The sequence below is a fragment of the Triticum dicoccoides genome, chromosome 5B (genome assembly GCF_002162155.2).
Source record: "Triticum dicoccoides isolate Atlit2015 ecotype Zavitan chromosome 5B, WEW_v2.0, whole genome shotgun sequence".
Lineage (NCBI taxonomy): Eukaryota > Viridiplantae > Streptophyta > Magnoliopsida > Poales > Poaceae > Triticum > Triticum dicoccoides.
This window is the reverse complement of record NC_041389.1, coordinates 219,871,646-219,898,536: the sequence shown is the minus strand read 5'-3', so window position 1 is coordinate 219,898,536 and position 26,891 is coordinate 219,871,646. Positions and strand designations below refer to the sequence as shown.

Below are 26,891 nucleotides of genomic sequence, written 5' to 3'. Positions count from 1 at the left end.
GGACTTACAGAGAGGGGAGAGACGATGGCGGGGAGGTGCTCGGTGACGGAGGCAGGGGCGGAGAGGGCGGGCTCGGGCACGGGCAACGGTGGACCTTGGCGGGCTCGGGCGGCGGTGAGGTGGAGGGCGCCGACGGTGACGTCAAGGGAGGCCTCGGGCGGCGGCGGTGAGGCTGAGGGCGGCCACGGGCGGCGGCGGTGAGGATGACAGCGGCCTCGGGGGGAGACGGTGAGGTTACGGGCGTCCACGCCGGCAGGAGACGGCGGCCAAGTGGGGCGACGGCGAATTGGGGAGACGGTGGCGAGGGTGAGGGATTTGGGTAAGAAGTGTGGTGGCCGGGGGGCCGGGGGGAACCGCCGTTTAAGTGAAACATAACGGTAGCGCGTTTCCGAAAACGCGTTATAGCTAAGTTAGCTACAACACGTTTCCTGAAACCCGCTACTGCTATTCCTTTCTCCTTTTTTTCCCTTTTTTCTTTTATTTTTCTTTACATTTTATTTTTCCTTTTTCCTTTTTCTATTTCTTTCATTTTCATTTACTTTTCTACTTGTTTTTCACTTTATTTTATTTCCGTTAGCAGTAGCGCCTTACACGTAAGCGCGCTACAGCTAAGGAGAGTAGCAGTAGCGCTGGGCCAGTATACGCGCTACTGCTAGGTTGGGCTAGCCATGTGCGCCCAGTTCAAACAAAGCAGCAGCGCTTTTTGCTAGTACGCGCTACTGCTAAAGTCATAGCAGTAGCGCGTGATGTCTACTACACAACCTTCTTCTTGTAGACGTTGTTGGGCCTGCAAGTGCACAGGTTTGTAGGACAGTAGCAAATTTCCCTCAAGTGGATGACCTAAGGTTTATCAATCCGTGGGAGGCGTAGGATGAAGATGGTCTCTCTCAAACAACCCTACAACCAAATAACAAAGAGTCTCTTGTGTCCCCAACACACCCAACACAATGGCAAATTGTATAGGTGCACTAGTTCGGCGAAGAGATGGTGATACAAGTGCAAAATAGATAGTAGATATAGGTTTTTGTAATCTGAAATAATAAAAACAACAAGGTAACTAATGGTAAAAGTGAGCGTAAACGGTATTGCAATGAAGGAAACAAGGCCTAGGGTTCATACTTTCACTAGTGCAAGTTCTCTCAACAATAATAACATAGATAGATAATATAACAAGCCCTGAACATGCAACAAAGAGTCACTCCAAAGCCACTAATAGCAGAGAACAAACGTAGAGATTATGGTAGGGTACGAAACCACCTCAAAGCTATTCTTTTGGATCAATCTATAAAAGAGTTCGTACTAGAATACCACCTTAAGATACAAATCAACCAAAACCCTAATGTCGCCTAGATACTCCATTGTCACCTCAAGTATCCGTGGGCATGATTATATAATATGCATCACACAATCTTAGATTCATCCAACCAACACAAAGTACTTCAAAGAGTGCCCCAAAGTTTCTACCGGAGAGTCAAGAACGTGTGCCAACCCCTATGCATAGGTTCCCAATGTCACGAAACCCGCAAGTTGACCACCAAAACATACATCAAAGACATACATCAAGTGTTCTCATAAAAGAATCAATCCGATAAGATAACTTCAAAGGGGAAACTCAATACATCACAAGAGAGTAGAGGGGGAGAAACATCATAAAATCCAACTACAATAGCAAAGCTCGGGATACATCAAGATCGTGCCATAGAGGAACACGAGAGAGAACACGAGAGAGAGAGAGAGATCAAACACATAGCTACTGGTACATACCCTCAGCCCTGAGGGTGAACTACTCCCTCCTCGTCATGGATAGCGCCGGGATGATGAAGATGGCCACCGGTGATGGGATACCCCTCCGGCAGGGTGCCGGGAAGGGCTCCCGAGAGGTTTTTGGTGGCTACGGAGGCTTGCGGCGGCGGAACTCCCGATCTATCTTCTATTCTGGAAGTTTTAGGGTACGTAGGTATATATGGGTGCAAGGGGTACGTCGGTGGACCTCCGGGGTGCTCACGAGGTAGGGGGCGCGCCCAGGGGCCCCCCCACCCTCGTGGGCAGCCCGTGACTCCCCTGACGTGCACTCCAAGCCCATCAGGTTGGTTTCCTTCCAAAATTAACTTCTCAAGTTGATTTCGTTCCGTTTTGACTCCGTCTGATATTCCTTTTCCTCGAAACACTGAAATAGGCATAAAACAACAAATCCGGGTTGGGCCTCCGGTTAATAGGTTAGTCCCAAAAATAATATAAAAGTGGATAATAAAGCCCAATATTGCCTAAAACAGTAGATAAAGTAGCATGGAGCAATCAAAAATTATAGATACGTTGGAGACGTATCAAGCATCCCCAAGCTTAATTCCTGCTCGTCCTCGAGTAGGTAAATGATAAAAAAGAATTTTTGATGCGGAGTGATACTTTGGCATAATTTCAGTATAAATCTTCTTACTTGTGATATGAATATTCAGATCCGAAAGATTCAAGACAAAAGTTCATATTGACACAAAAAATAATAATACTTCAAGCATACTAATCAAAGCAATCATGTCTTCTCAAAATAACATGGCAAAAGAAAGTTCATCCCTACAAAATCATATAGTTAGGCTATGCTTCATTTTCATCACACAAAGATGTTCCCAACTTCTATACCCCCGATGACAAGCCAAGCAATTGTTTCATACTCAAATAATCTCAAACTTTTTCAACCTTCACGCAATACATGAGCGCGAGCCATGTATATAGCACTATGGGTGGAATAGAATATGGTGATGGGGATTGTGTGAAGAAGACAAAAAAGGAGAAAGTCTCACATCAACGAGGCTAATCAATGAGCTATGGAGATGCCCATCGATTGATGTTAATGCGAGGAGTAGGGATTGCCATGCAACGGATGCACTAGAGCAATGAATGCTCAACAAAAGAAACCTAGTGGGTGTGCATCCAACTTGCTTGCTCATGAAGACCTAGGGCATTTGAGGAAGCCCATCGTAGGAATATACAAGCCAAGTTCTATAATGAAAAATTCCCACTAGTATAAAAAGACAACTTATGAGACTCACTACATGAAGAACAAGGTGCTACTTTGAAGCACAATATATGAGACTCACTACATGAAGGACAAGGTGCTACTTTGAAGCACAAGTGTGGAAAAAGAGATAGTAGCATTGCCCCTTTTTTTTGGGCCTTTCTTTTTTTTGGCCTTTCTCTTTTTTTTTGGGCAATGCTCTAATAATGATGATCATCACACTTCTTATTGATTACAACATAAGGATTACAACTCGAAACTTAGAACAAGATATGACTCTATATGAATGCCTCCGGCGGTGTACCGAGATGGTGCAATGAATCAAGAGTGACATGTATGAAAAATAATGCATGGTGGCTTTGCCACAAATACGATGTCAACTACATGATCATGCAATGGCAATATGACAAAAGTAATGTATGTCATGATGATGATGGTGGAAGTTGCATGGCAATATATCTCGGAATGGCTATGGAAATGCCATGATAGGTAGGTATGGTGGCTGTTTTGAGGAAGATATAAGGAGATTTATGTGTGATAGAGTATATCGTATCACGGGGTTTGGATGCACCGGCGAAGTTTCGCCAACTCTCAAGGTGAGAAAGGGCAATGCACGGTACCGAAGAGGCTAGCAAAGGCGGAAAGGTGAGAGTGCGTATAATCCATGGACTCAACATTAGTCAAAAGAACTCATATACTTATTGAAAAAATTTAGAAGTCATTAAAAATTCAAGTACTACGTGCATGCTCCTAGGGGGATAGATTGGTAGGAAAAGACCATCGCTCGTCCCCGACCGCCACTCATAAGGATGCACAAGCCAGGTACACTTCATGTTTCAAATTTGTTACACAACTTTAACCATACGTGCATGCTACGGGACTTGCAAACTTCAACACAAGTATTTCTCAAATTCATAATCACCCAACTAGCACGACTTTGATATTATCACCTCCATATCTCAAAACAATTATCAAGCATCAAACTTATCTTAGTATTCAATTCACTCAAAAGAAAATTTCACATATCTTGAATACCAAGTATATTAACATTAAGCAAATTACCATGTTATTAACGACTCTCAAAATAATCTAAGTGAAGTATGAGAATTCATCTATTTCTTCAAAATAAAACTACCACCATGCTCTAAAAGGTATAAGTGATGCACTAGAGCAAATAACAAACTGCTCCGAAAGATATAAGTGAAGATCATTGAGTAGCTAAATAATTATGCAACTATGCGAAGACTCTCTCTCTCTCATTTAATAATTTCAGATCTTGATACTTTATTCAAACAACAAGCAAAGCTAAAAAAACTACATTGCAAGGATAGCACAACTCATGTGAAGAAGCACAAACTTAGGCTCAACCGATACTAACCGATAGTTGTTGAAGAAGAAAGGTGGAATGCCTACCGGGGCATCCCCAATCTTAGATGCTTGAGACTTCTTGAAATATTATCTTGGGGTGCGTTGGGCATACCCAAGCTTAAACTTTTGTGTCTCCTTAATTCCTCTCATATCATGGTTTCTCTTTTTATCAAAAGCTTCATTCACAACAAACTCAACAAGACCTCGTGAGATAGGTTAGTATAAACCAAGGCAAAACCTTATCATTTTCTACTGTAACAAATCACTAACATTATTATTCAACATTGAATACTAAATGCCTCTGCATATTTAATACTCCTATCCTCAAATAGAAACATTGAACAAGCAAACATATGCAAACAATGCAAACATAACAGCAATCTGTCAAAACAGTACAGTCTATAAAGAATGCAAGAGTAACAATACTTCCCTAACTCCAAAAATTATGAACTAAAATTCCCACTGTAATAAATTTATCAGAGATCAATATGCAAAAAGATTCAACATTATACCTCTCTCTGAATTTTCTAGGGAATTTTCGCAACAGCGTTATACTTTCTGTTTTCAAACAGCAACATGTATACTAGCAAAATAAGCATGGCAAAGGCTATCCTTGACTTTTTTATTGAAACTAAAGATGCAAACCATTATTATAAATAACAGAAAGCAAATACTAACAAGATAAAATGACGCTCCAAGCAAAAGACATATCATGTGGTGAATAAAAATATTGCTCCAAGTAAAGTTACCGATGAACGAAGACGAAAGAGGGGATGCCATCCGGGGCATCCCCAAGCTTAGGCTCTTGGTTGTCCTTGAATATTGCCTTGGGGTGCCTTGGGCATCCCTAATCTTAGGCTCTTACCACTCCTTATTCCATAGTCCATCGAATCTTTACCCAAAACTTGAAAACTCCACAACACAAAACTCAACAGAAAACTCGTAAGCTCCGTTAGTGAAAGAAAACAAAACCACCACATTGGTACTGTAATTAACTCATTCTAAATTCATATTGGTGTAATATCTACTGTACTCCAACTTAACTATGGTTCATACCCTCCGATACTACTCATAGATTCATCAAAATAAGCAAACAACACATAGAAAACAGAATCTGTCAAAAACAGAACAGTCTGTAGTAATCTGTATCAAACGTATACTTCTGGAACTCCAAAATCCTACCAACTTAGGAAGTCCTAAGCAATTCGTGTACCAATCCAGAGCAAAAAGAATCAGATCAGAAGCACGTTTCTGTGAATTAACAAAACTAATTTACTGGGTGCAAAAGTTTCTGATTTTCAGCAGGATCAACACAACTATCACCGTAAGCTATCCTAAAGGTCTTACTTGGCACTTTATTGAAACAAAAGCTATAAAACATGATTACTACAGTAGCATAATCATGAGGACACACAAAAACAGTAAGGATAAATATTGGGTTGTCTCCCAACAAGCGCTTTTCTTTAATGCCTTTAGCTAGGCATGATGATGACAATGATGCTCACATAGAAGATAAGAATTGAAACATAACGGGAGCATCATGAAGCACATGACTAGCACATTTAAGTCTAACCCTCTTCCTATGCATAGGGATTTTGTGAGCAAACAACTTATGGGAACGATAAATCAACTAGCATAGGAAGGTAAAACAAGCATAGCTTCAAAACTTGAAGCACATAGAGAGGAAACTTGATATTATTGCAATTCCTACAAGCATATATTCCTCCCTCATAATAATTTTCAGTAGCATCATGAATGAATTCAACAATATAACCAGCACCTAAAGCATTATTTTCATGATCTACTTGCATAGAAAATTTACTACTCTCCACATAAGCAAAATTCTTCTCATCAATAGTAGTGGGAGCAAACTCAACAAAACAACTATCATGTGATTGAAAATTAAGATCAAGATGACGAGTTTCATGGTTATCATTATTCTTTATAGCATACATGTCATCACAATAATCATCATATATAGGAGGCATGCTTTCATCACAGTAAATTTGCACATCAAAGCTTGGGGGACAAAAAATATCATCTTCATCAAACATAGCTTCCCCAAGCTTGTGGCTTTGCATATCATTAGCATCACGGATATTCAAGGAATTCATACTAACAACATTGCAATCATGCTCATCATTCAAAGATTTAGTGCTAAACAATTTAGAGATTTCTTCTTCTAGCACTTGAGCACAATTATCCTTTCCATCATACTCACGAAAGATATTAAAAAGGTGAAGCGTATGAGACAAACTTAACTCCATTTTTTTGTAATTTTCTTTTATAGACTAACTAGTGCTAAAATAAGAAACAAAAAGATTCGATTGCAAGACCTAAAGATATACCTTCAATCGCTAACCTCCCCGGCAATGGCGCCAGAAAAGAGCTTAGTTGACGGGGTGTGAGTGAGTGCCCTTTACCTAGCCTCCCCGGCAACGGCGCCAGAAAAGAGCTTGATGTCTACTACACAACCTTCTTCTTGTAGACGTTGTTGGGCCTGCAAGTGCACAGGTTTGTAGGACAGTAGCAAATTTACCTCAAGTGGATGACCTAAGGTTTATCAACCCGTGGGAGGCGTAGGATGAAGATGGTCTCTCTCAAACAACCCTGCAACCAAATAACAAAGAGTCTATTGTGTCCCCAACACACCCAATACAATGGCAAATTGTATAGGTGCACTAGTTCGCGAAGAGATGATGATACAAGTGCAAAATAGATAGTAGATATAGGTTTTGTAATCTGAAATAATAGAAACAGCAAGGTAACTAATGGTAAAAGTGAGCGTAAACGGTATTGCAATGATAGGAAACAACGCCTAGGGTTCATACTTTCACTAGTGCAAGTTCTCTCAACAATAATAACATAGATAGATAATATAACAAGCCCTGAACATGCAACAAAGAGTCACTCCAAAGCCACTAATAACGGAGAACAAACGTAGAGATTATGGTAGGGTACGAAACCACCTCAAAGCTATTCTTTCGGATCAATCTATAAAAGAGTTCGTACTAGAATAACACCTTAAGATACAAATCAACCAAAACCCTAATGTCACCTAGATACTCCATTGTCACCTCAAGTATCCGTGGGCATGATTATACAATATGCATCACACAATCTCAGATTCATCCAACCAACACAAAGTACTTCAAAGAGTGCCCCAAAGTTTCTACCGGAGAGTCAAGAACGTGTGCCAACCCCTATGCATAGGTTCCCAATGTCACGAAACCCGCAAGTTGATCACCAAAACATACATCAAAGACATACATCAAGTGTTCTCATAAAAGACTCAATCCGATAAGATAACTTCAAAGGGGAAACTCAATTCATCACAAGAGAGTAGAGGGGGAGAAACATCATAAGATCCAACTACAATAGCAAAGCTCGGGATACATCAAGATCGTGCCATAGAGGAACACGAGAGAGAACACGAGAGAGAGAGAGAGAGATCAAACACATGGCTACTGGTACATACCCTCAGCCTCGAGGGTGAACTACTCCCTCCTCGTCATGGATAGCGCCGGGATGATGAAGATGGCCACCGGTGATGGGATCCCCCTCCGGCAGGGTGCCGGGAAGGGCTCCCGAGAGGTTTTTGGTGGCTACAGAGGCTTGCGGCGGCGGAACTCCCGATCTATCTTCTGTTCTGGAAGTTTTAGGGTACGTAGATATATATGGGTGCAAGGGGTACGTCGGTGGACCTCCGGGATGCTCACGAGGTAGGGGGCGCGCCCAGGGGGGTGCGCCCCCCACCCTCGTGGGCAGCCTGGGACTCCCCTGACGTGCACTCCAAGCCCATCAGGTTGGTTTCCTTCCAAAATTAACTTCTCTAGTTGATTTCGTTCCGTTTTGACTCCGTCTGATATTCCTTTTCCTCGAAACACTGAAATAGGCATAAAACAGCAAATCTGGGATGGGCCTCCGGTTAATAGGTTAGTCCCAAAAATAATATAAAAGTGGATAATAAAGCCCAATATTGCCTAAAACAGTAGATAAAGTAGCATGGAGCAATCAAAAATTATAGATACGTTGGAGACGTATCAGCGCGGTTTATTTACGCGCGCTGCTACTAAGTAGCAGTAGCGTATGATTTTGTACAGCGCTGCTGGTAACATTCTGTGTATAAGGTTTTCCCTAGTAGTGCATCTATATCGATCCTTTCACACACGTTTTCGTCTCGACTCTCCGGTAGAAACTTTGGGGCACTCTTTGAAGTACTTTATGTTGATTGGATGAATCTGAGATTGTGTGATGCATATAGTATAATCATGCCCACGGATACTTGAGGTGACAATGGAGTATCTAGGTGATATTAGGGTTTTGGTTGATTTGTGTCTTAAGGTGTTATTCTAGTACGAACTCTTGAATAGATCGATCCGAAAGAATAACTTTGAGGTGGTTTCGTACCCTACCATAATCTCTTCGTTTGTTCTCCGCTATTAGTGGCTTTGGAGTGACTCTTTGTTGCATGTTGATGGATTGTTATATGATCTATCTATGTTATTATTGGTGAGAGAACTTGCACTAGTGAAAGTATGAACCCCATGCCTTGTTTCTTATCATTGCAATACCATTTACGCTCACTTTTATCTTTAGTTACCTTGCTGTTTTTATATTTTCAGATTACAGAAACCTTTTATCTACTATCTATATTGCACTTGTATCACCATCTCTTCGCCGAACTAGTGCACCTATACAAATTACCATTGTATTGGGTGTGTTGGGGACACAAGAGACTCTTTGTTATTTGGTTGCAGGGTTGTTTGAGAGAGACCATCTTCATTCTACGCCTCCCACGGATTGATAAACCTTAGGTCATCCACTTGAGGGAAATTTGCTACTGTCCTACAAACCTGTGCACTTGCAGGCCCAACAACGTCTACAAGAAGAAGGTTGTGTAGTAGACATCAGTGTCTTATCGAGAATCCGGATTCTCTATGTGCTACTATTTTGAGAGTCAAATACTATCCTGACGGTGACTTGTTGAACACTGACCTGAAGAAGGATTCTTCCTTCACCTGGCAAAGTATTATGGCGGGTGTGAGCTCCCTGAAGCGTGGTCATATTTGGCGAGTGGAAAATGGGCAGAATATTGACATTTGGGAGGACGCCTGGATTCCAAATTGTGCAAACCGTAAAATTGTTACCCCTAAGGGAGGCCAGTTGTTACGGAAGGTAGCAGATTTGATTGATCCAATCCTAAATAGTTGGGATGAAGATCTCCTCAGACAGACTCTATGGCCTATTGATGTTCAGCGGGTGCTTGCGATCCCAATATCGCAACATGATATGCCAGATTTCGTAGCTTGGAATTTCACAAAAAATGGAATTTTTTCGGTTCGGTCTGCTTATTTTGTGGAATGGGAACAAGTTACGACATACCAATAGGATGGGACGTACCACGATCAATCCTATTTGGGCGAGGATTTGGAAACTTGCTTGTCCAGCAAAGGTTAAACTATTTATTTGGCGTACACTTCATGGCACTCTTCCGTGTCGTGTTAACTTAGCTAATAGACATGTGAAAGTCTCGCCTAAGTGTCCCGCCTGCTCATTTGGGAAAGAAGACACAAAACATCTGTTGTTTCTGTGACAGAGCAAAAGAAGTCTGGAGAAGACTAGGGATGGACGATATTATCGCCGGAGCTTGTAAAATAGACTATGCGGGTGAGGCAATCTTGGAATATTTACTTTCATTACCAGATCAGGAACTATGTATTATGGGCACTCGTAATGTGCGTGACATGATTGTCATATCAGCCTAGTACTTGTGGTGGGAAAGGCGCAAATTGGTACACAATGAGACTACTCGGAATGCACAACAAATATCCATGGGGATACGCGCTCACACTGCCAATTTTGTTAATCCCTCCTCGTCGAAGGCTTCCATGAAAAGAGGAGGATGGTCTAGCCCCCCGACGGGATTTGTTAAACTTAACGTTGATGCTTCTTTTGACCAAGACCTTCTGAGGGGTACGATTGGAGCGGTCTTAAGAGATGACTAAGGTAGGTTCATCGGTGGGGGAAATGGTAAGATTGACTAGTGTGCAAATGTGTTGATGGCTGACGCCTTGGCGTTAAAATTTGGCCTATCGCTTGCGCAAAGGACAGGTTGTAATCGCATAATTATTAACTCGGATAATATGGAGGTGATCGAGACCATGAATGGAGGAGGACGATCGTCGAGGGCAGCAGCTGCAATTTTTGATGACTGTTTCCACTTAGCTTGCGATTTTCCTACTTCTAGATTCGAGCATTGTAATAGAGAAGCAAATAAAGTTGCTCATGAACTTGCCAAGTTGGCTAGATTTCCCTTCATTTCTGCTTGGCTCGAGGAACCACATAATGCAATTGTACAAATCCTCGTAAACGATGTAATGATTATTTCTAATGAATAAAGCTTGATTTTTCTTTCAAAAAAAGTGATGGTTTTCTCTCAACCCACTAATCGTAAGGGGTTTTCTCTTTATTATTTTTAGAAACTCTATTCAGGGCTTGACATGAAGTCAACAAAGCCCTTCCCCCATCATACCTTAGATAAACCAGCGGTTTCTAACATGGCATTCACCCAGTCAGTAAATATTCAGTTTTTCCTCTCGACAACCTGTTTATTGCTTATTGGGGAGAATAGAGAGTCATCCTCTCATGAAATAATATTATGTTCTTCACAGAAATCGCCAAATATTTTGAGAAATTACTCGCCACCATGATCCGACGTAAAACACTTGATCTTTCTCTCTAATTGATTTTCAACTTCAGCCTTATAGATTTAAAGTAGTATGAAGCTTCATCTTTAGTTTGCAACAAATAAACATGGCAAAATCTACTGGCAGCATCAATCAACGTCATGAAATATATCTTTTCACCTTTTGTCAATACACCATTTATCTCACATAGATCAGAACGTATGAGTTCTAGAGGTGCTAAGTTTCTCTCCTCGCCTGTCATATGAGGCTTCCAAGGTTGCTTCGATTGCACATGACTATGACACTTAGAACTTTTGGCGGTAGTCAAATTTGAAACTAAACTCATATAGGATAGCCGAGACATTAAACCAAAATTAATATGACATAAACGAGAGTGTCAAACACTTGCATAATCATTAATACCAGCACAAATTTGGTTCACTGACTTATTGCAAAAAAGCGGTACAAGCCTCCACACTCATAGCATTTGCCTATAAATTGTTCATATCTCGACACAATTACTTTATTGGACTCTAAAACAACTTTAAACCCCTCTACATAGAAGAGAGCCGCTAACAAGATTTTTGTTCATAGCAGGAACATGTTGCACGTTTTTTCCCAAAGTGGACTTCAGATCCGCCGTGCCAATACCATGAACTGAAGCATGCCGCCCATTCTTTATTAGGATGGAAAAAAATATTGTGCGACATGATAAGAAGTGAACATACAAACGTCAGTATACACACTTGAACATTAGCACCAGAACCAATCCACCAAAATGATGATTGAAATGCTGAAAGAACAATAGGCAAATCATCATACCATCAATATTATTAACGGTCACAATGTTGACATTCTTGGAGCCTGTTACCTCTACGTCCATGTTATGGGCACTTGGAAAAGTGTCCGAGCTTCCGCACTCATTACACTCCAGCTTAGTCTTATTCATCTTCTTTTTCGTGAAGGCAGTAGTTTTGACATGCTTGTTTTTCCCTTTGTCCTTGTTGTGTGGGTATCTCTGCACAATATCGATGCTAAACTAGACCTCACCTCCTTTCTCAATAGTGTCTTTAGCAATAACTTTCTCCTCAACATCAAGAGATGATATCAGATTTTTAACTGATATCTCATGTTTCTTATGTTTCCTAGTAGTGGCCAAACTCCTCCATAAAGGAGACAGCTTTGCAATCGTGCACCCAGCCACAAATTTATCGGATAAGACAGACTAAGGAGTTTTAATTCCTTTACAATGCATTGTACTTCATGAGCTTATTCAACTACAAAACAGTCAATAACCATCTTGTAGTCACGAAAATGGTGTAGATTTCACTGTCTACATCCATTGCATCGAATTTAGCATTAAGTGCCTCACATATTTGTTTCTCATCTTGTATCTGCATATCGTGCTGGACTGTGGTCCATCAGCAACAATATTCCCAAAGAATTCTACTCTCCAATAGAACTTGAGTAGCAGAAATTGCACTCTCCAATAGAACTTGCTCATAACCAAACAAGATGGCATGGGCGCAGCACAGGGTGTATTTGCTGCACGGCATGTGCCGCCCGGTGCAGACGTGCATTTTCCAACAGCAAATGGCATCCGTTCCATTTGTTTCATGTTTATAACAAAAATGCTGATACATTCTCATCCAAAAACGTTGCTTCCATCGGTTCCAACTTAATCTCTTGTTACAATGGTACCACAAGGAAGTGGTGAATATATAAATCAGATGCTTATACAATATAATTTAGGCTTATCAGTTATGGTGACGTGTATATTATACAGGGCAAAACTCACCATCTAACGCCTACAAACAAGGATAGGGACATATAGGGTACACCAGGCCCTTCAAGGCTATCTGACTTATTATGTGTGCCAATAATCAATCAATCGATGAGGAGCATAAAAATCTCATCCAGATGCAGCCGCAACTCTCGCCACGTCGTTGCTCTCCTCTTTATCAAACTCCTCCATCAGCTCCCGTTGCCGTGGTGTCAGCTCCCTACAAATGGCACAGACAAAACAATATGTTCATTTTGGTGTTTCATTTCTTTCCTTTTCTTCTGTCAACTGAAATTTAGTTGAGGCAAAGAAACATACGTTGGGACTCTGATGTTGAAGTGAACATAATGGTTCCCGTACGATGACGAATTCTTCGCCTTTATTCCTGCAAAAATAAAGAGAGGGAAAAGGCACGTGCATTAATAACATTTGGATCGAAATCCGATGACCCGGATAAAGGGGTTTCTTTTAGGGATTTAGGTGACCACAATGACCAACCTTTGCCCCGTAGGACAACCTTCTCTCCTGGTTGCGTACCTTGGCGAACCTAGACAGGGAAAACCAAATGCAACGTGAGCCTTAGGAAATACAGCATCATCCAACAAATACAAGCAGCATAGTCAGCTTGTGTCATGTACCATAACCCAAAAACTCAACTCAATAGTCCATGTATACCTACCTTGACTGAAACATTTCCGGTGAGGGTAGGTATTGTAACAGTCCCACCTAGCACAGCCTGTAAATCAAGCAGTTTTAGATACCCAAAAATATACGAAGCAATGCATGACGGTAACATATGCATCGTACTTTCATCTTTCTTTCTTTTTTAAATAAACTAACTCACAGAGCCTAATACACATCGGAGCTGTATCAATGGCCTAACAGTATCGGGCAAGTCTGGTGATACTGATAGGACGATTGTGCAAAGTATCGGTGCATAGTAGGAGGTGAGTTGGTGACACAAGGGCAGAAGACGTAATTTGAATATTTGTTTTCCAGAAAGAAAGATGTGATCTGCATAATGCAGTTACTTAAGAGTTCAGATCGGTGAAAAGAACAAAGGGGAGGGCAACAATAGTAAGAGAGTTCACCTGGGCCATGCTTAGAACAGCATCAACATGCACATGGTTGCCTTCTCTACGGAAGATAGGATCCTCTCTGACCTGTAATAGGAAAATGAGTATTAGGGCTCCTTTACGAAAGCACATACAAATGAAGATTCTTTTTTCATAGAAAAATATTGAAGAAATTAATAAATTGTCCTGACTAACTAGACTCCACAGTGCAGCAACACAAACAAGCCATAATTTCACTTGAAACATACTCCCTCTGTAAACTTCTATAAGACATTTTAGGTCACTACTTTAGTAACCTAAAACGTCCAATAAAAGTTTACAGACGTAGTACCAATTTAACTGACAGATAGAGTTGGAAATTTGACCAAAGAGAAATGTAACCTTGATAGTCAAAAGAAGGTCACCAGGTTTATTGCGCTCCGCATCTGCACCACCCTGACCACGAACCTTTATAGTCTCATTGTCATCAATTCCTGAAGAAGTGTTCTAGTTATGTATAATACACATAAAAATGTAAGTATTTTCCTAGACTCCAAAAGAACTCGCACAGTTGCATACTTGTAGTAACAACTACTAAAACATTAACAGAAAAGGAAGAATAATTAAATAGAAGCATATTTAATAGAACAGTGAAATGAGCTATTGTCGTTAAACAGGGCCGGATATAGTGGGGGTGAAACATTTTTTAGTATGTACTGAACACTAAATACCTACAAGTTAATGCAACTTTAAGACTACCTGTCGAGATTATTTTTCGAGAAAACGCAAAAGCTTTGTGTTTCATTGTATTGAAAAGAAGGAATTTGGTACAATCCTCCTAGGAGTCTGGTTACAAGGCAAGTACAGGCACATTAGTGAACATCCCAGGTTTGTGGTAGAATGGCGCATAGCCCTAGGGCCCCTGCTCTGGCCCAAAGTGCAGCCTCGTCTTTGATCGCAGCGATCAGAGAGGTGGTCGAAGGGCGAGCACCCTCGAAGACGCAGCCATTGCGATGCTTCCAAATCATCCATGGCACGAGCAGGGTAGCGGAGGCAAGACCCTTGTGCATAGGCTTGGGCGTGTTCTGTCTTGCCATTCGCCACCAATCGTGAAGTGTGGTGTCGTTGTTGGGCGGCGGGCAGGAGAGGCGCAACCATGAGAGGATCGCGTGCCACACCTGTCGGGCAAAGGGGCATCCGAGGAGAAGGTGATGCAGCGTCTCCGGAGCCTGATCGCAAAGCAGACAACGTTGTGGGTGTGGCAGGTTGTGGCGCGCGAGGCGATTGGCCGTCCAGCAGCGGTCAAGGTTGGCTAGCCAGTGGAAGAAACGCACCCGCGGCGGCGCCCAACACTTCCAGGTTAGCCTCCAAGCCTGACAATGGGTGGAGCCGTGGAAGGTGGTGAGATATGCGGACTTGGAGAGTACTCTCCATTCGCAGTCCACTTCCAGTGAATGCTGTCCGGCTCATTGCTGAGAGTGGTTTGGGCAATCAGGCGCCAAAGGCAGAGGTATTCGCCTATCTCCGGGATGCCAATCATGCCATGGATGTCGGTAGCCCATTGGTTTCCATGGAGGCCGTCGGCGACAGTTCTGGACTTGCGGCGCCGTTTGGGGATGCAAGCTTATAGGAGAGGTGCGATCTCACTGGCGGCGCGGCCGTTAATCCATCGATCTTCCCAAAAGAGGGCATGCAGGCCATTCCCAATCGTCCTCATGCGAGAACTGCAGGTCGAGGCCGCTCCAGGCCCTCTCGTCACCGGCACGGCTCAGCCATAACCAGCACGTGCGCAGGCGAGTTCGGTGCACTCGAGGTCGTGCACGCCAAGGCCACCAAGCGGGATTGGCCGAGAGACGCGCCGCCAGTTAACATGGCAGTTACCCCCATTGGCTTTAGCGCGGCCTGCCCAGAGGAATCCCCTCTCGATTTTTTCCAGAAGTTTGAGGGTCTTTTTTGGCAGCGCGAGCACAAGGAGTATATTAGTACCAATCTTCAAGAACAAGGGGGATGTTCAGAGTTGTACTAATTACCGTGGAATTAAGTTGATGAGCCATACAATGAAGCTATGGGAGAGAGTCATTGAGCACCGCTTAAGAAGAATGACAAGCGTGACCAAAAATCAGTTTGGTTTCATGCCTGGGAGGCCGACCATGGAAGCCATTTTCTTGGTACAACAACTTATGGAGAGATATAGGGAGCAAAAGAAGGACTTGCATATGGTGTTCATTGACTTGGAGAAGGCCTATGATAAGATACCGTGGAATGTCATGTGGTGGGCCTTGGAGAAACACAAAGTCCCAGCAAAGTACATTACCCTCATCAAGGACATGTACGATAATGTTGTGACAAGTGTTCGAACAAGTGATGTCGACACTGATGACTTCCCGATTAAGATAGGACTGCATCAGGGGTTAACTTTGAGCCCTTATCTTTTTGCATTGGTGATGGATGAGGTCACAAGGGATATACAAGGAGATATCCCATGGTGTATGCTCTTTGCGGATGATGTGGTGCTAGTTGACGATGGTCGGACGGGGTAAATAGGAAGTTAGAGTTATGGAGACAAACCTTGGAATCGAAAGGGTTTAGGCTTATAGTAGAACTAAAACCAAGTACATGATGTGCGGTTTCAGTACTACTAGGTGTGAGGAGGAGGTTAGCCTTGATGGCCAAGTGGTACCTCAGAAGGACACCTTTCGATATTTGGGGTCAATGCTGCAGGAGGATGGGGGTATTGATGAAGATGTGAACCATCGAATCAAAAAGCCGGATGGATGAAGTGGCGCCAAGCTTCTGGCATTCTCTGTGACAAGAGTGCCACAAAAGCTAAAAGGCAAGTTCTACAGGATGGCGGTTTGACCCGCAATGTTATATGGCGCAGAGTGTTGGCCGACTAAAAGGCGACATGTTCAACAGTTAGGTGTGGCGGAGATGCATATGTTGAGATGGATGTAGTTGGGGTAGCACCAATTGAAGAGAAGCTTGTCCAACATCGTCTGAGATGGTTTGGGCATATTCAGCGCATGCGTCCAGAAGCTCCAGTGCATAGCGGACGGATAAAGCGTGCGGAGAATGTTAAGAGAGGGAGGGGTAGACCGAATTTGACATGGGAGGAGTCCGTTAAGAGAGACCTGAAGGATTGGAGTATCACCAAAGAGCTAGCTATGGACAGGGGTGCGTGGAAGCTTGCTATCCATGTGCCAGAGCCATGAGTTGGTTGCGAGATCTTATGGGTTTCACCTCTAGCCTACCCCAGCTTGTTTGGGACTAAAGGCTTTGTTGTTGTTGTTGTTGTTGTTGTTGTTGTTGTTGTTGTTGTTGTTGAGCACGAGGAGTTGGTGGATGGGGATCGCGCTCGGGACGGCCTTGACAAAGGCCAGGCGGCCAGCCTTGTTCATGAGCCAGGCCTTCCAGGAGGGCAGCTTCCCTGCCACCTTGCCGACGGCGGGCTGGAGCTGGGTGGCAGTAGGGCGATGGAGCGTGAGTGGGATGCCCAAATAGGTGAGTGGAAAATCGACGATGGGGCACCCCAGGTGCTGGACGACGTGGGCAGCATCTTCGGTGTCACACCGAATCAGGGTCGCAGCGCTCTTCTGGAAGTTCACCTTCAGTCCGGATGGGCGCCCGAACAGGTGTAGGATTATGACGATGTTTAGACCAAATTATACTATCTAATTATCTATAGTGTAAAGTTTCACAAACTTTGAACTGTGGCACCCCAAGTCTGAGATTCTAGGTCCACCACTGCCGTTAAAAGTACCATCTTTACATTAGTAGTGCTAATAAATAAAGTCTGGAAGGGGAGATCTACTTCTGCATTGTGTCAAGTAGTTGGGTTGGTATCAGTGGTATGTCCACCTAGGTAAGTTAGTCTTAGTTCACACTTTACAGCAAGCACCCGATCAACAAAAATTATATGCAAAATGAATATGTTTGGTTTGTGGCCACGGGCCAAATCTACCCTACCTAGTTTACATGGTTGCCAATCTTTTTGGCATGCCCATGCCCCTTGTTACTCTAGTGCACTGACATGGGCAAGTAAAACCTTATCCAGAAGAACCCAAGAGCTCTGTATACCCAAAATCATAGTTGCAAGTTACGAGTCAGATATCAAGCGTATACATGGTAATGATTAGTCATTTTTACCAGCCATTATGTCAAGCTTGACTGATTTTTTCCCCTTGACAAGCTGTTGGCCCTTACATGTCTTGCAAAAATTCTTCAAGTGAAACATGGAAAAGCAGATTAAGTTAGGATAAAATCATAGAATAGAAAGTTCAGAATTAACAATTTACTGTACAATCACATTGAGCAATTCATATCATGTACTTGGCATAATGCAGAAATTTCAGGAATTACTACCCCAAATTGTTTAAAGCATCAAAGAATGTAAATTCACCTCATATGACAGTGATGTAACTGAGCATCATAACAGACAGCAACTTCACCTCACATGACAATAATACCATAAAGACTAAACTTGGAGGAACATATATACAAAATAAGCCTTTGAAGCAGAAATGTACCTTCACAATTTTTCCGCTTCCACCGCACCGAGAACAAGTAGATTCAAAACTCAACATACCCCTCTGGATGAATGTCTGTACTCATAAAATGACACTTTTAAGGTCAGGAAAGTAATCTCCGAGTGAAATACTCTGTCAAAACATCATTTAAAAGGAGACATACCACACCAGCACCTCTACAAGCTTTACATGTTTGAGGTATAGTGCCAGGTGGAACGCCACTTCCATCTGCAATCAATAAATGTTACACTTTAGCCATCAAACGAGAGGTGTGGGGGTGGGGGTTGCGCACAATTCAGAAAATTCCTACATCAACGGATAATAGACAGATGATAACACGTACTGCAGGTCCCACAGAGAACATCAGCCTCGTATGTAATAGTTTTTCTGCATCCTTGGACAGCTTCCATGAATGACAATTCAACAGGAACCTACAATTGAGAAAAAGAAAAATGAGCATTGCAACAATATATCAAGTTTAAAGTAACCGTTGCAATGAAGAAGAGTAACCTGGACATCTTGGCCTCCTCTGTCAAAGATCTGGTTGACATGGCAAAAAAATAAAAAAAATCAAGGAACTACTTCATATAATATGTTTATTTAAGTATACATAAGCCTAGGCCTTACACTAATGAATAAAGGAACTGCATTAGGTTAAAAACCATAAGTGCACTACAATGTTTACATGAACACCTTTGTACAAAAAAAAAGTCACGTATGGGCTGTTTGCCCCTTTTCTTCTATCTATATATTTCACATGCAGTTCTCCTGCATGGTTCAAACAAAAAAAGTCCACTTATGTTTTGAAGTCCCTGCATTGAAGGCAATCACATATTTTGAGTTTGTAAAGCACAGCCTCATGGATACAACAGCTTACAGTGACAACCAAAAAATGTACAAGGGCCAATTTACTGATACTAAATAAAAACAAAGGACCTCTTACATCGGTAAAAATATCACTAAATGGATTATCACCAGCAAAGTCCCCACCGCTATCAGGGGAACCATCTGGGCCACCCCCTGATGCTAGGCGCTCATAAGCTTCAACTCCAAGCTGTCAACATGTAATAGTTAATACATAAGCACTAGATTTCGTGTATCTTAGAATTAATTTTAGTGATTAGAAAATCAATGTTATCATTATGTAAGCAAGTTTAGATAAACAGTTAACACAGAAAGAAATGAAATTAAAAACTTGTTTCTTATTTATGATGGCATTGAGTTTATATATTAATATTATTTTATTTTCATACAAAACAAAGTAAGAACCTGATCATATGTTTCGCGCGTATCATCATCCTTCAAAACCTAAGAGAAAATCACAAACAATAGCAGTCTTTTAGATAAACATGTGCCATGGCTCACCAAACAGAATAAATTGTGTCTACGAAAACTTCATACCTCATAGGCCCGGTTAACTTCTTGGAATTTCTTTTCTGCGCCAGAATCATCTTTATTAGTATCAGGGTGGAACTTCTTTGCAAGCTGGAGAAGCATGCCAGTTAAGCTAAAATTTGATGAGCTAACAAATGTTACAAAGGAGACAGAAAGATCATCTAGTACATGAAGATCATGAATTGTTGATCAAACAGCCCGAAGCTATAAAAAATACAATGTAGTTGATCCTCAACGGTAGATCACGAGAAGTTGATCCTTTAGGCGTACAGTCTCTGCAAGGGGGCAGGACTATCTCTCTCATAAGCCATCATTGACAAGAAATAGCTTCTCTACTGGTCCAAAAAGTGCTCCATGTAGGAAAAAAACTATTTGTTGCAGAAGTAAACAATCGCCTGTCTGGAACTTAAGAATGTGTGCACCATGACCCAACTATACTCATTGGATTCTAAAACTAGCACTAGTAATTTCAGTTTAGAAATGTTGAATCGGGAGATGGGTACCTTCACACAGCGCCTCCCCTCCTGTCTTGTTGCCTGCGTGAGTGTGTCTTAGATGTGGCGGCTCACACGGGACAGGGGGAAGAGGGGCTCCTCTTCTAGGTCAGCACCTCTCATGGGCTTGGGCCCAAGAGACAGATCTTGATGGGCTAGGGCCCATACCGGTTCAACACTCCCCCTCAAGATGGGTGGTAGATATCTATCATCCCCATCTTGTCACACGCCAAGTTACAGTCCTTTGTTCCCAGTCCCTTTGTCAAGCAATCTGCAAACTGCTGCCTAGAGCTGACATGAGTAAGGCTGATGATCCCAGCATCAAGTTTCTCTTTAATGAAGAAGCGATCAATTTCCACATGCTTCGTCCTATCATGTTGAACTGGGTTATTAGCAATGGCTATAGCTGACTGATTGTCACACCACACCCTTAAGGGTCCCTTCCTCAAGAGTTTCAACTCGCATAGTAGGTGCTTCACCTAGAGCATATCACACAACCCTTGAGATAATGCTCTATATTCAGCTTCTGCTGTTGATTTAGACACAACATTCTGATTCTTGCTTCTCCATGACACCAAATTTCCTCCCACAAACACATAGTAGCCTGAAGTTGATCGTCTATCATCTTGACAGCTAGCCCAATCAGAGTCACTATAGCCATCCACCTCAAGATGTCCACTCTTCGCAAACCACAACCCTTTACCCGGAGTCCCCTTCAAGTATCTCAGGATTCTGTGAACAATATCAAGATGCCCACTCCTTGGTTCATGCATGTATCTGCTCACCACCCCCACGGCATACGTAATGTCAGGCCTGGTATGACACAAGTACAATAACCTCCCAACCAGCTTCTGATAATCTTCCTTATTCACTAGCTCACCTGATTGTGCTGTTACTTGATGATTTTGTTCAATCAGAGTAGGGGCTGCACGACATCCCATCATGCCCATGTCACTCAAAAGATCCAAGGTGTATTTTCGTTGGCACAAAGATATTCCCTTCTCTGTCCGAGCCACTTCTATTCCAAGGAAGTACTTTAGATTTCCCAAGTCTTTTACCTCAAACTCCTTGCTCAGACACCCCTTCACTCTCTTTATTTCCTCATCATCATCTCCGGTGATGATGATATCATCAACATACACTGCAACAATGGTGATCTTCTTATTAGTGTGTCTATAGAACACCGTGGGATCACCATTACATTGGCCATACCCCATATTCCAAACAGCTCGTCTGAACCTATCAAACCATGCCCTCGGCGATTGCTTCAGACCATACAAGGATTTCTTCAGCCTGCATACCTTCCCCGTAGTCTGTTCTGTGCCAAAACCTGGAGGTATCTCCATGTATACTTCTTCTTTCAAGTCACCATGTAAGAAGGCATTCTTGACATCTAACTGGTGCAATTTCCACCCAAAGTTTGCAGCACACGAGACCAATACCCGTACCGTGTTCATCTTTGCAACTGGAGCAAATGTCTCATCATAGTCAATTCCATAAGTTTGACTATATCCTCTAGCGACCAATCTAGCCTTATACCGTTCCACCTTGCCCTCAGGATTCTGCTTCACAGTAAAAATCCACTTACAACTCACTGCTTTCTTTCCTGCCGGCAATGTGGTTAGCACCCATGTCTTGTTTATCTTCAATGCTTCTAACTCCTCTATCATCGATTCACGCCACTTCGGATCTTGCTTTGCAGCCTTCCAATCCTTAGGGATAGACACAGTTTGCAGAGAGGCAACAAACGCCTTATATGAAGGTGACAAAGCCTTGTAAGACACAAAATTGCCAATATCAAGGTCAGCACAAGCATCATCCTTTGGCAGAGCCTTCCTTGCTACCTCACCCTTCCTTGCCGCTTCACGTGTAGGTTTTCGCAACGCAATGGGCAGCTCCACTGTGTCAGATGAGCTTGCCTCACTGCCTTGTTGCTCCCCCTGCACTCTTGCCTCCCTGCCTTGCTGCTCCCCCTGCACTTGTGGTTGCCGCCGAGAGTACACCAGGGTATTCGTCTGCCATCGATCCCGAACAGGAACCTGGAGAGCACCAATCTTAAGTGTATCGACAGTTGGCTCGACATGAGCCCGCACATCATCATCAGTGATGGTACTAACCGGAATTGTACCCACTATTGGTTGAACCTGAGCCTGCACATCATTACCAGTGTTAATGTCCACAGAATCACCGTGAGTATGAGACACATCCTTCTCCCCCTCTTGACCATCATGCACAGGGTGTAGGTGGTCAAGCTCTGCAAACAGCAGACTGAGATCAGTCGGCTCACCATAGAATGGCTCAGACTCCCTGAATGTAACGTCCATACTTACAAACCTGCGTTTTTCAGAGGGACACCAACATTTATACCCCTGCTGACTAGATGAGTATCCCAGAAAGACACACTTCACTGCCCGAGGATCAAGCTTGCCAACATATGGTCGGTGATCACGAACAAAGCAGGTACTGCCAAACAACTTTTGGGGAACAACAAACTTATTATCTCCAACGATCAACTCAGACGGAGATTTCATGCCAAGTATCCTGGAAGGTGTTCGGTTGATCAAGTATGTGGCTGTCATAACTGCATCATCCCACAAGAACTTAGGCACATTCATGGTAAACATCAACGACCGAGCAACCTCAAGAACATGACGATTCTTCCGTTCGGCCACTCCATTCTGAGGGGGGGTGTCCGGACATGAAGTTTGATGAAGAATCCCATGGTCAGCCATGAAAGCCCCAAAAATGGTGTTCACATACTCCGTTCCATTGTCCGTCCTGAGCACCTTGACCTGTACCTGAAACTGGTTCTTTACAAGAGCATGGAAGTTCTGAAAACAGCTAAACACCTCATCCTTGTGACGCATCAAGTAAATCCAAGTCAAGCGAGAATAGCAGTCAATAAAGGTAGCAAAATACTTCTTCCCATTCATTGACACCACTGGGCTAGTCCATACATCTGAATGAATAAGCATAAAAGGAGATATGCTCCTGAGCCCCTTACTCACATATGAGGCCCGTGTGTGTTTTGCATATTCACAAGCATCACATGTCAGCTTGCCTTTGCCTATTCCACACATAACATCCGAAAATATTCTACTCATCTTATCAAAAGATACATGCCCCATCCTACAGTGATGGATCATCGCATGCTTCTCCTTATCCTCCATGGTCGCAGCACACACCAAGTCCGGCTGCACCTCCTGGTCCATGTACCAGAGCCCCCTACACCTGGTGCCAGTCCCAACCGTCTGGCTCGTCTGTCGCACCTGAATCAAGCAACCGAACTTGTCAAGGATCACACGACAGTCCATTTGATCAATGAGTGCACTGAAAGAGAACAGATTGACAGGAAAGGCTGGCACATGTAAAACTGACGATAGGGAAATGGTCGGAGTACACTTTACTGTACCAACCCCTATGACTGGTTGTTTTGTGCCATCGGCCCTTTGTATAGTGCCCGTGTGAGAGGGAGGATGCTTAGTGTAAGATTCGAACACACAAGAGTTACTAGCAACATGCTTAGATGCTCCAGAGTCAAGAACCCACTCTGGAGCACTCTCATTAGTAGCAAGAGATGCTCTTTCCGGATTAGCTTCATCAGTGGAGGCCCAGTGAGCAAAGTCTCCATAGACAACATCATCTACATCTTTGCCTTTGGACGTCCCAGTGTCTCCTGCAACGGCCATGTGAGCCCTCTGACCCCCTGAGTGTCCTGAGTAGCCACCTCTACCTCTAGAAGCCTGGCCCCATGAGGTCTCTGAGTATCCACCTCTGCCTCTAGCACTTCTACCTCTGCCTGTTCCCCCTCTGTTATATCCCCTGCCTCTGCCACGAGTTGGACATTCTCTCTTCCAGTGACCTACCTCCCCACAGATATGACATTTGGTGGGATCTCCCCACTCCATGCGCTCAGTGACTGCAAATGTCGAAGCTGGCACAACCTTCATGTCTGCATGCTCAAGGGATAGGCGCACCTCCTCTTGAGTCATCGCTGCAATAGCCTCAGGAATGGTAGGCAGACTAGGTTGGTGCAACAGGGAAGCCTTCCTGCCATCAAAGCAACCTTTGAGGCCAGCCAAAAATTTCAGCACACGCCTGCGTGCCATCCACTTATGCCCTGACTCGATTGAAGCCGCGTCATAGAGTTCCAGGGGATCACAGTTATCCTGGTCAGCCCACAGAGCCTGCAGTTCTGCCACGTATGTCATCACTGACATGCCATCATCTTGGCGCAGCAACCTAATCTTGTCCTCGATCTGAGCAATGAGCATGACATTGCCCTTGCCAGAGTACTGAGTGGACAGAATCTTCCATATCTCAGCAGGTGAGGATAGCCCCTCCACAGAGCGTCCAATGGAGGGCACCACGGAGTTCAACAACCACACCATAAGTACAGAGTGGATGACCTTCCACCTCTTGCCCTCTGCACTACTCTTGTCCCTTGGTTCTACAACGGTGCCCAACAAATATCCATCAAGCTCCTTCTGCTCCACAGCCCACAAAGCCCTCCTGGACCAGCTCAAATAATTTGTTGCCCCCTCTAGCTTCATGTCCAGGGGCGACATTTCAAGCTTTTGAGCCACTTCCTGTCGAGGAACGATGGCCCCAGAGTTGGACTCCGCGAGGATCTTAGCGAGCTTCTCCAAAGCCTCGGCAAGACCAGTTGGTTCAGCCATCGTTTGGCGGGATGAGCAGCAACAGCAAAACTCAGCCTCGGAGAGTCTTCTTTCCCAAGGAGCACCACCACCACCACCACAACACCAAGCTCACAACAGCAAGTCCACAGAGAAAAAAAAATCTCTGTAAAGCACACAAGCGGTCCAGCCAAGGCTCTTCCTGTTCCAGAACGAGCGGTCCAGCAGGCAACCACTCTTTCTTCCTCTGCCGCAGCACCAAGAAGCAGCCGAAAAGCACCAGCAGCTCAGCAAGCTCCCAGGAACAGCACAAGACAGCAGCAGCTGCTGCAGTTCCTCCTCTGTTCAGCAGCACCAACAGCAGCAGCTCCCCGCCTCAGCCAGACTCGCACGCAGCCCAAATCCGCTGCCGCCTTCTTCCTCCTCCTCTTCTTCCCGCCGCAGCCGCCTGCACAGCCCGCAACAGCCCTCCTCGGCCGCCCCCTCCGGCGAGGGACTACGCCGCCACCGTCGTCGCCTGGCTCGATACCATGTTGAATCGGGAGATGGGTACCTTCACACAGCGCCTCCCCTCCTGTCTTGTTGCCTGCATGAGTGTGTGTCTTAGATGTGGCGGCTCACACGGGACAGGGGGAAGAGGGGCTCCTCTTCTAGGTCAGCACCTCTCATGGGCTTGGGCCCAAGAGACAGATCTTGATGGGCTAGGGCCCATACCGGTTCAACAAGAAACCTCTCATGACAAAATGTAACAAAAGTGAGGGCACTTTATCTCTTTTAAACAAGAAACTGTAGGCTAACATTGCCAGTGAGCAGGGCCTGGCATTATCAAATTGTTTCTCTGGAATTTTGCCATGTTCTCTAGATCGGCAAGTGCGAGGTGGCATGGCTAAAAAGGTGAAATACAAATAATGTATCTAGTTTCTGAAAGACATCGTGCGACAACAAAAGATGTTCCTGCATCTGCCTCCTCAGAAAGTACACTCTGGGAGGACAATAGGTCTTACAAAGGCAGTATAACTGGTTTCTGCCAAGGCTACCGGCAGCATGCTAATCCACTCTGCAGAAGCCCTGGAAGATAGCACGTCAAAGCTTGTGGCGGTGTGTACAATTAGACCTGAACCACCCGTGGCGAGCATAAACTTCTTAGAAAATCTTAGGTGAGTAGAGATTTTCCCTTCTTTAGCCAAAATTTAAAAATTCCCAAACAGATCTTGGCTAACCAGTCCTGATGAAAGATCCAGCTAGGCATTATTGATCAATTATAGTGCATTTCTGCACATAACGAGCTAACAAGAGAATATGATGGTATGTCCAACATGTCAAATTTCTTTATTTATTTGGTCCAGGCCCTGTTTCATTTTAACCATTCTGGTATAGTATAGTAACATCTTGGAATAAACAGGAACCTCCAGAAAGTTAATCAAGTTATAACTGATCAATAATGAATATCGTAAGCTTTAATTGAGAATAAGTGAATACAGACCCCATAATATGCCTTCTTTATGTCTGATGCAGAAGCATCCGAGCTCACTCCGAGCACACCATAGTAATCCCTTGCATTCACCCTCGCTGTGGCTAAAATCATAAAAATAAGTTCTTAACTTCTTACCATAGAAATAAACAAAAGGAACATGGAATTTAGTTACCAAACGAAAAATAACAAAGGGAGTCACACTCATAATTCAAATTAAAGGCAAGTTTGAAGTAAGACTTTTGCATTACAAATGGTCCAAGGCTGAGTGCCTGTGTCTGACAAATGGCAACGACAATATGGGTACTGGTAAATGATAGAATCAAGCATAAATTTACATTGTCTCTTTATACTTCATACAGCCGTCATGGTAAAGGTTCAACGAGGCACTAGGCTTTTGTGCGTATAGCCCGCCTAAGCGACTGCGCAGCAGCAACAAGCTGGGCAGCTCTGGAAAGGAGAA

At 43.6% G+C, this 26,891-nt stretch overlaps 1 protein-coding gene across 1 annotated transcript in view; it reads right to left on the bottom strand.

The window, feature by feature from the left end:
* Nucleotides 1–12,690: 12,690 nt before the first annotated feature.
* The window catches only part of LOC119309330 (chaperone protein dnaJ GFA2, mitochondrial-like), a gene marked incomplete at its 5' end in the record, with an annotated part of 17,315 nt that continues 3,114 nt past the window's right edge, over nucleotides 12,691–26,891 (bottom strand). The window contains 15 exons of the mRNA XM_037585355.1: nucleotides 12,691–13,070; nucleotides 13,169–13,235; nucleotides 13,349–13,397; nucleotides 13,530–13,586; nucleotides 13,942–14,013; nucleotides 14,308–14,399; nucleotides 18,052–18,124; nucleotides 18,432–18,506; nucleotides 18,595–18,659; nucleotides 18,775–18,862; nucleotides 18,942–18,971; nucleotides 19,375–19,485; nucleotides 19,701–19,739; nucleotides 19,833–19,916; nucleotides 26,441–26,532. Of these exons, the coding sequence (XP_037441252.1) occupies nucleotides 12,980–13,070; nucleotides 13,169–13,235; nucleotides 13,349–13,397; nucleotides 13,530–13,586; nucleotides 13,942–14,013; nucleotides 14,308–14,399; nucleotides 18,052–18,124; nucleotides 18,432–18,506; nucleotides 18,595–18,659; nucleotides 18,775–18,862; nucleotides 18,942–18,971; nucleotides 19,375–19,485; nucleotides 19,701–19,739; nucleotides 19,833–19,916; nucleotides 26,441–26,532 (1,085 nt within the window). The remainder of the gene's footprint in view (nucleotides 13,071–13,168; nucleotides 13,236–13,348; nucleotides 13,398–13,529; nucleotides 13,587–13,941; nucleotides 14,014–14,307; nucleotides 14,400–18,051; nucleotides 18,125–18,431; nucleotides 18,507–18,594; nucleotides 18,660–18,774; nucleotides 18,863–18,941; nucleotides 18,972–19,374; nucleotides 19,486–19,700; nucleotides 19,740–19,832; nucleotides 19,917–26,440; nucleotides 26,533–26,891) is intronic.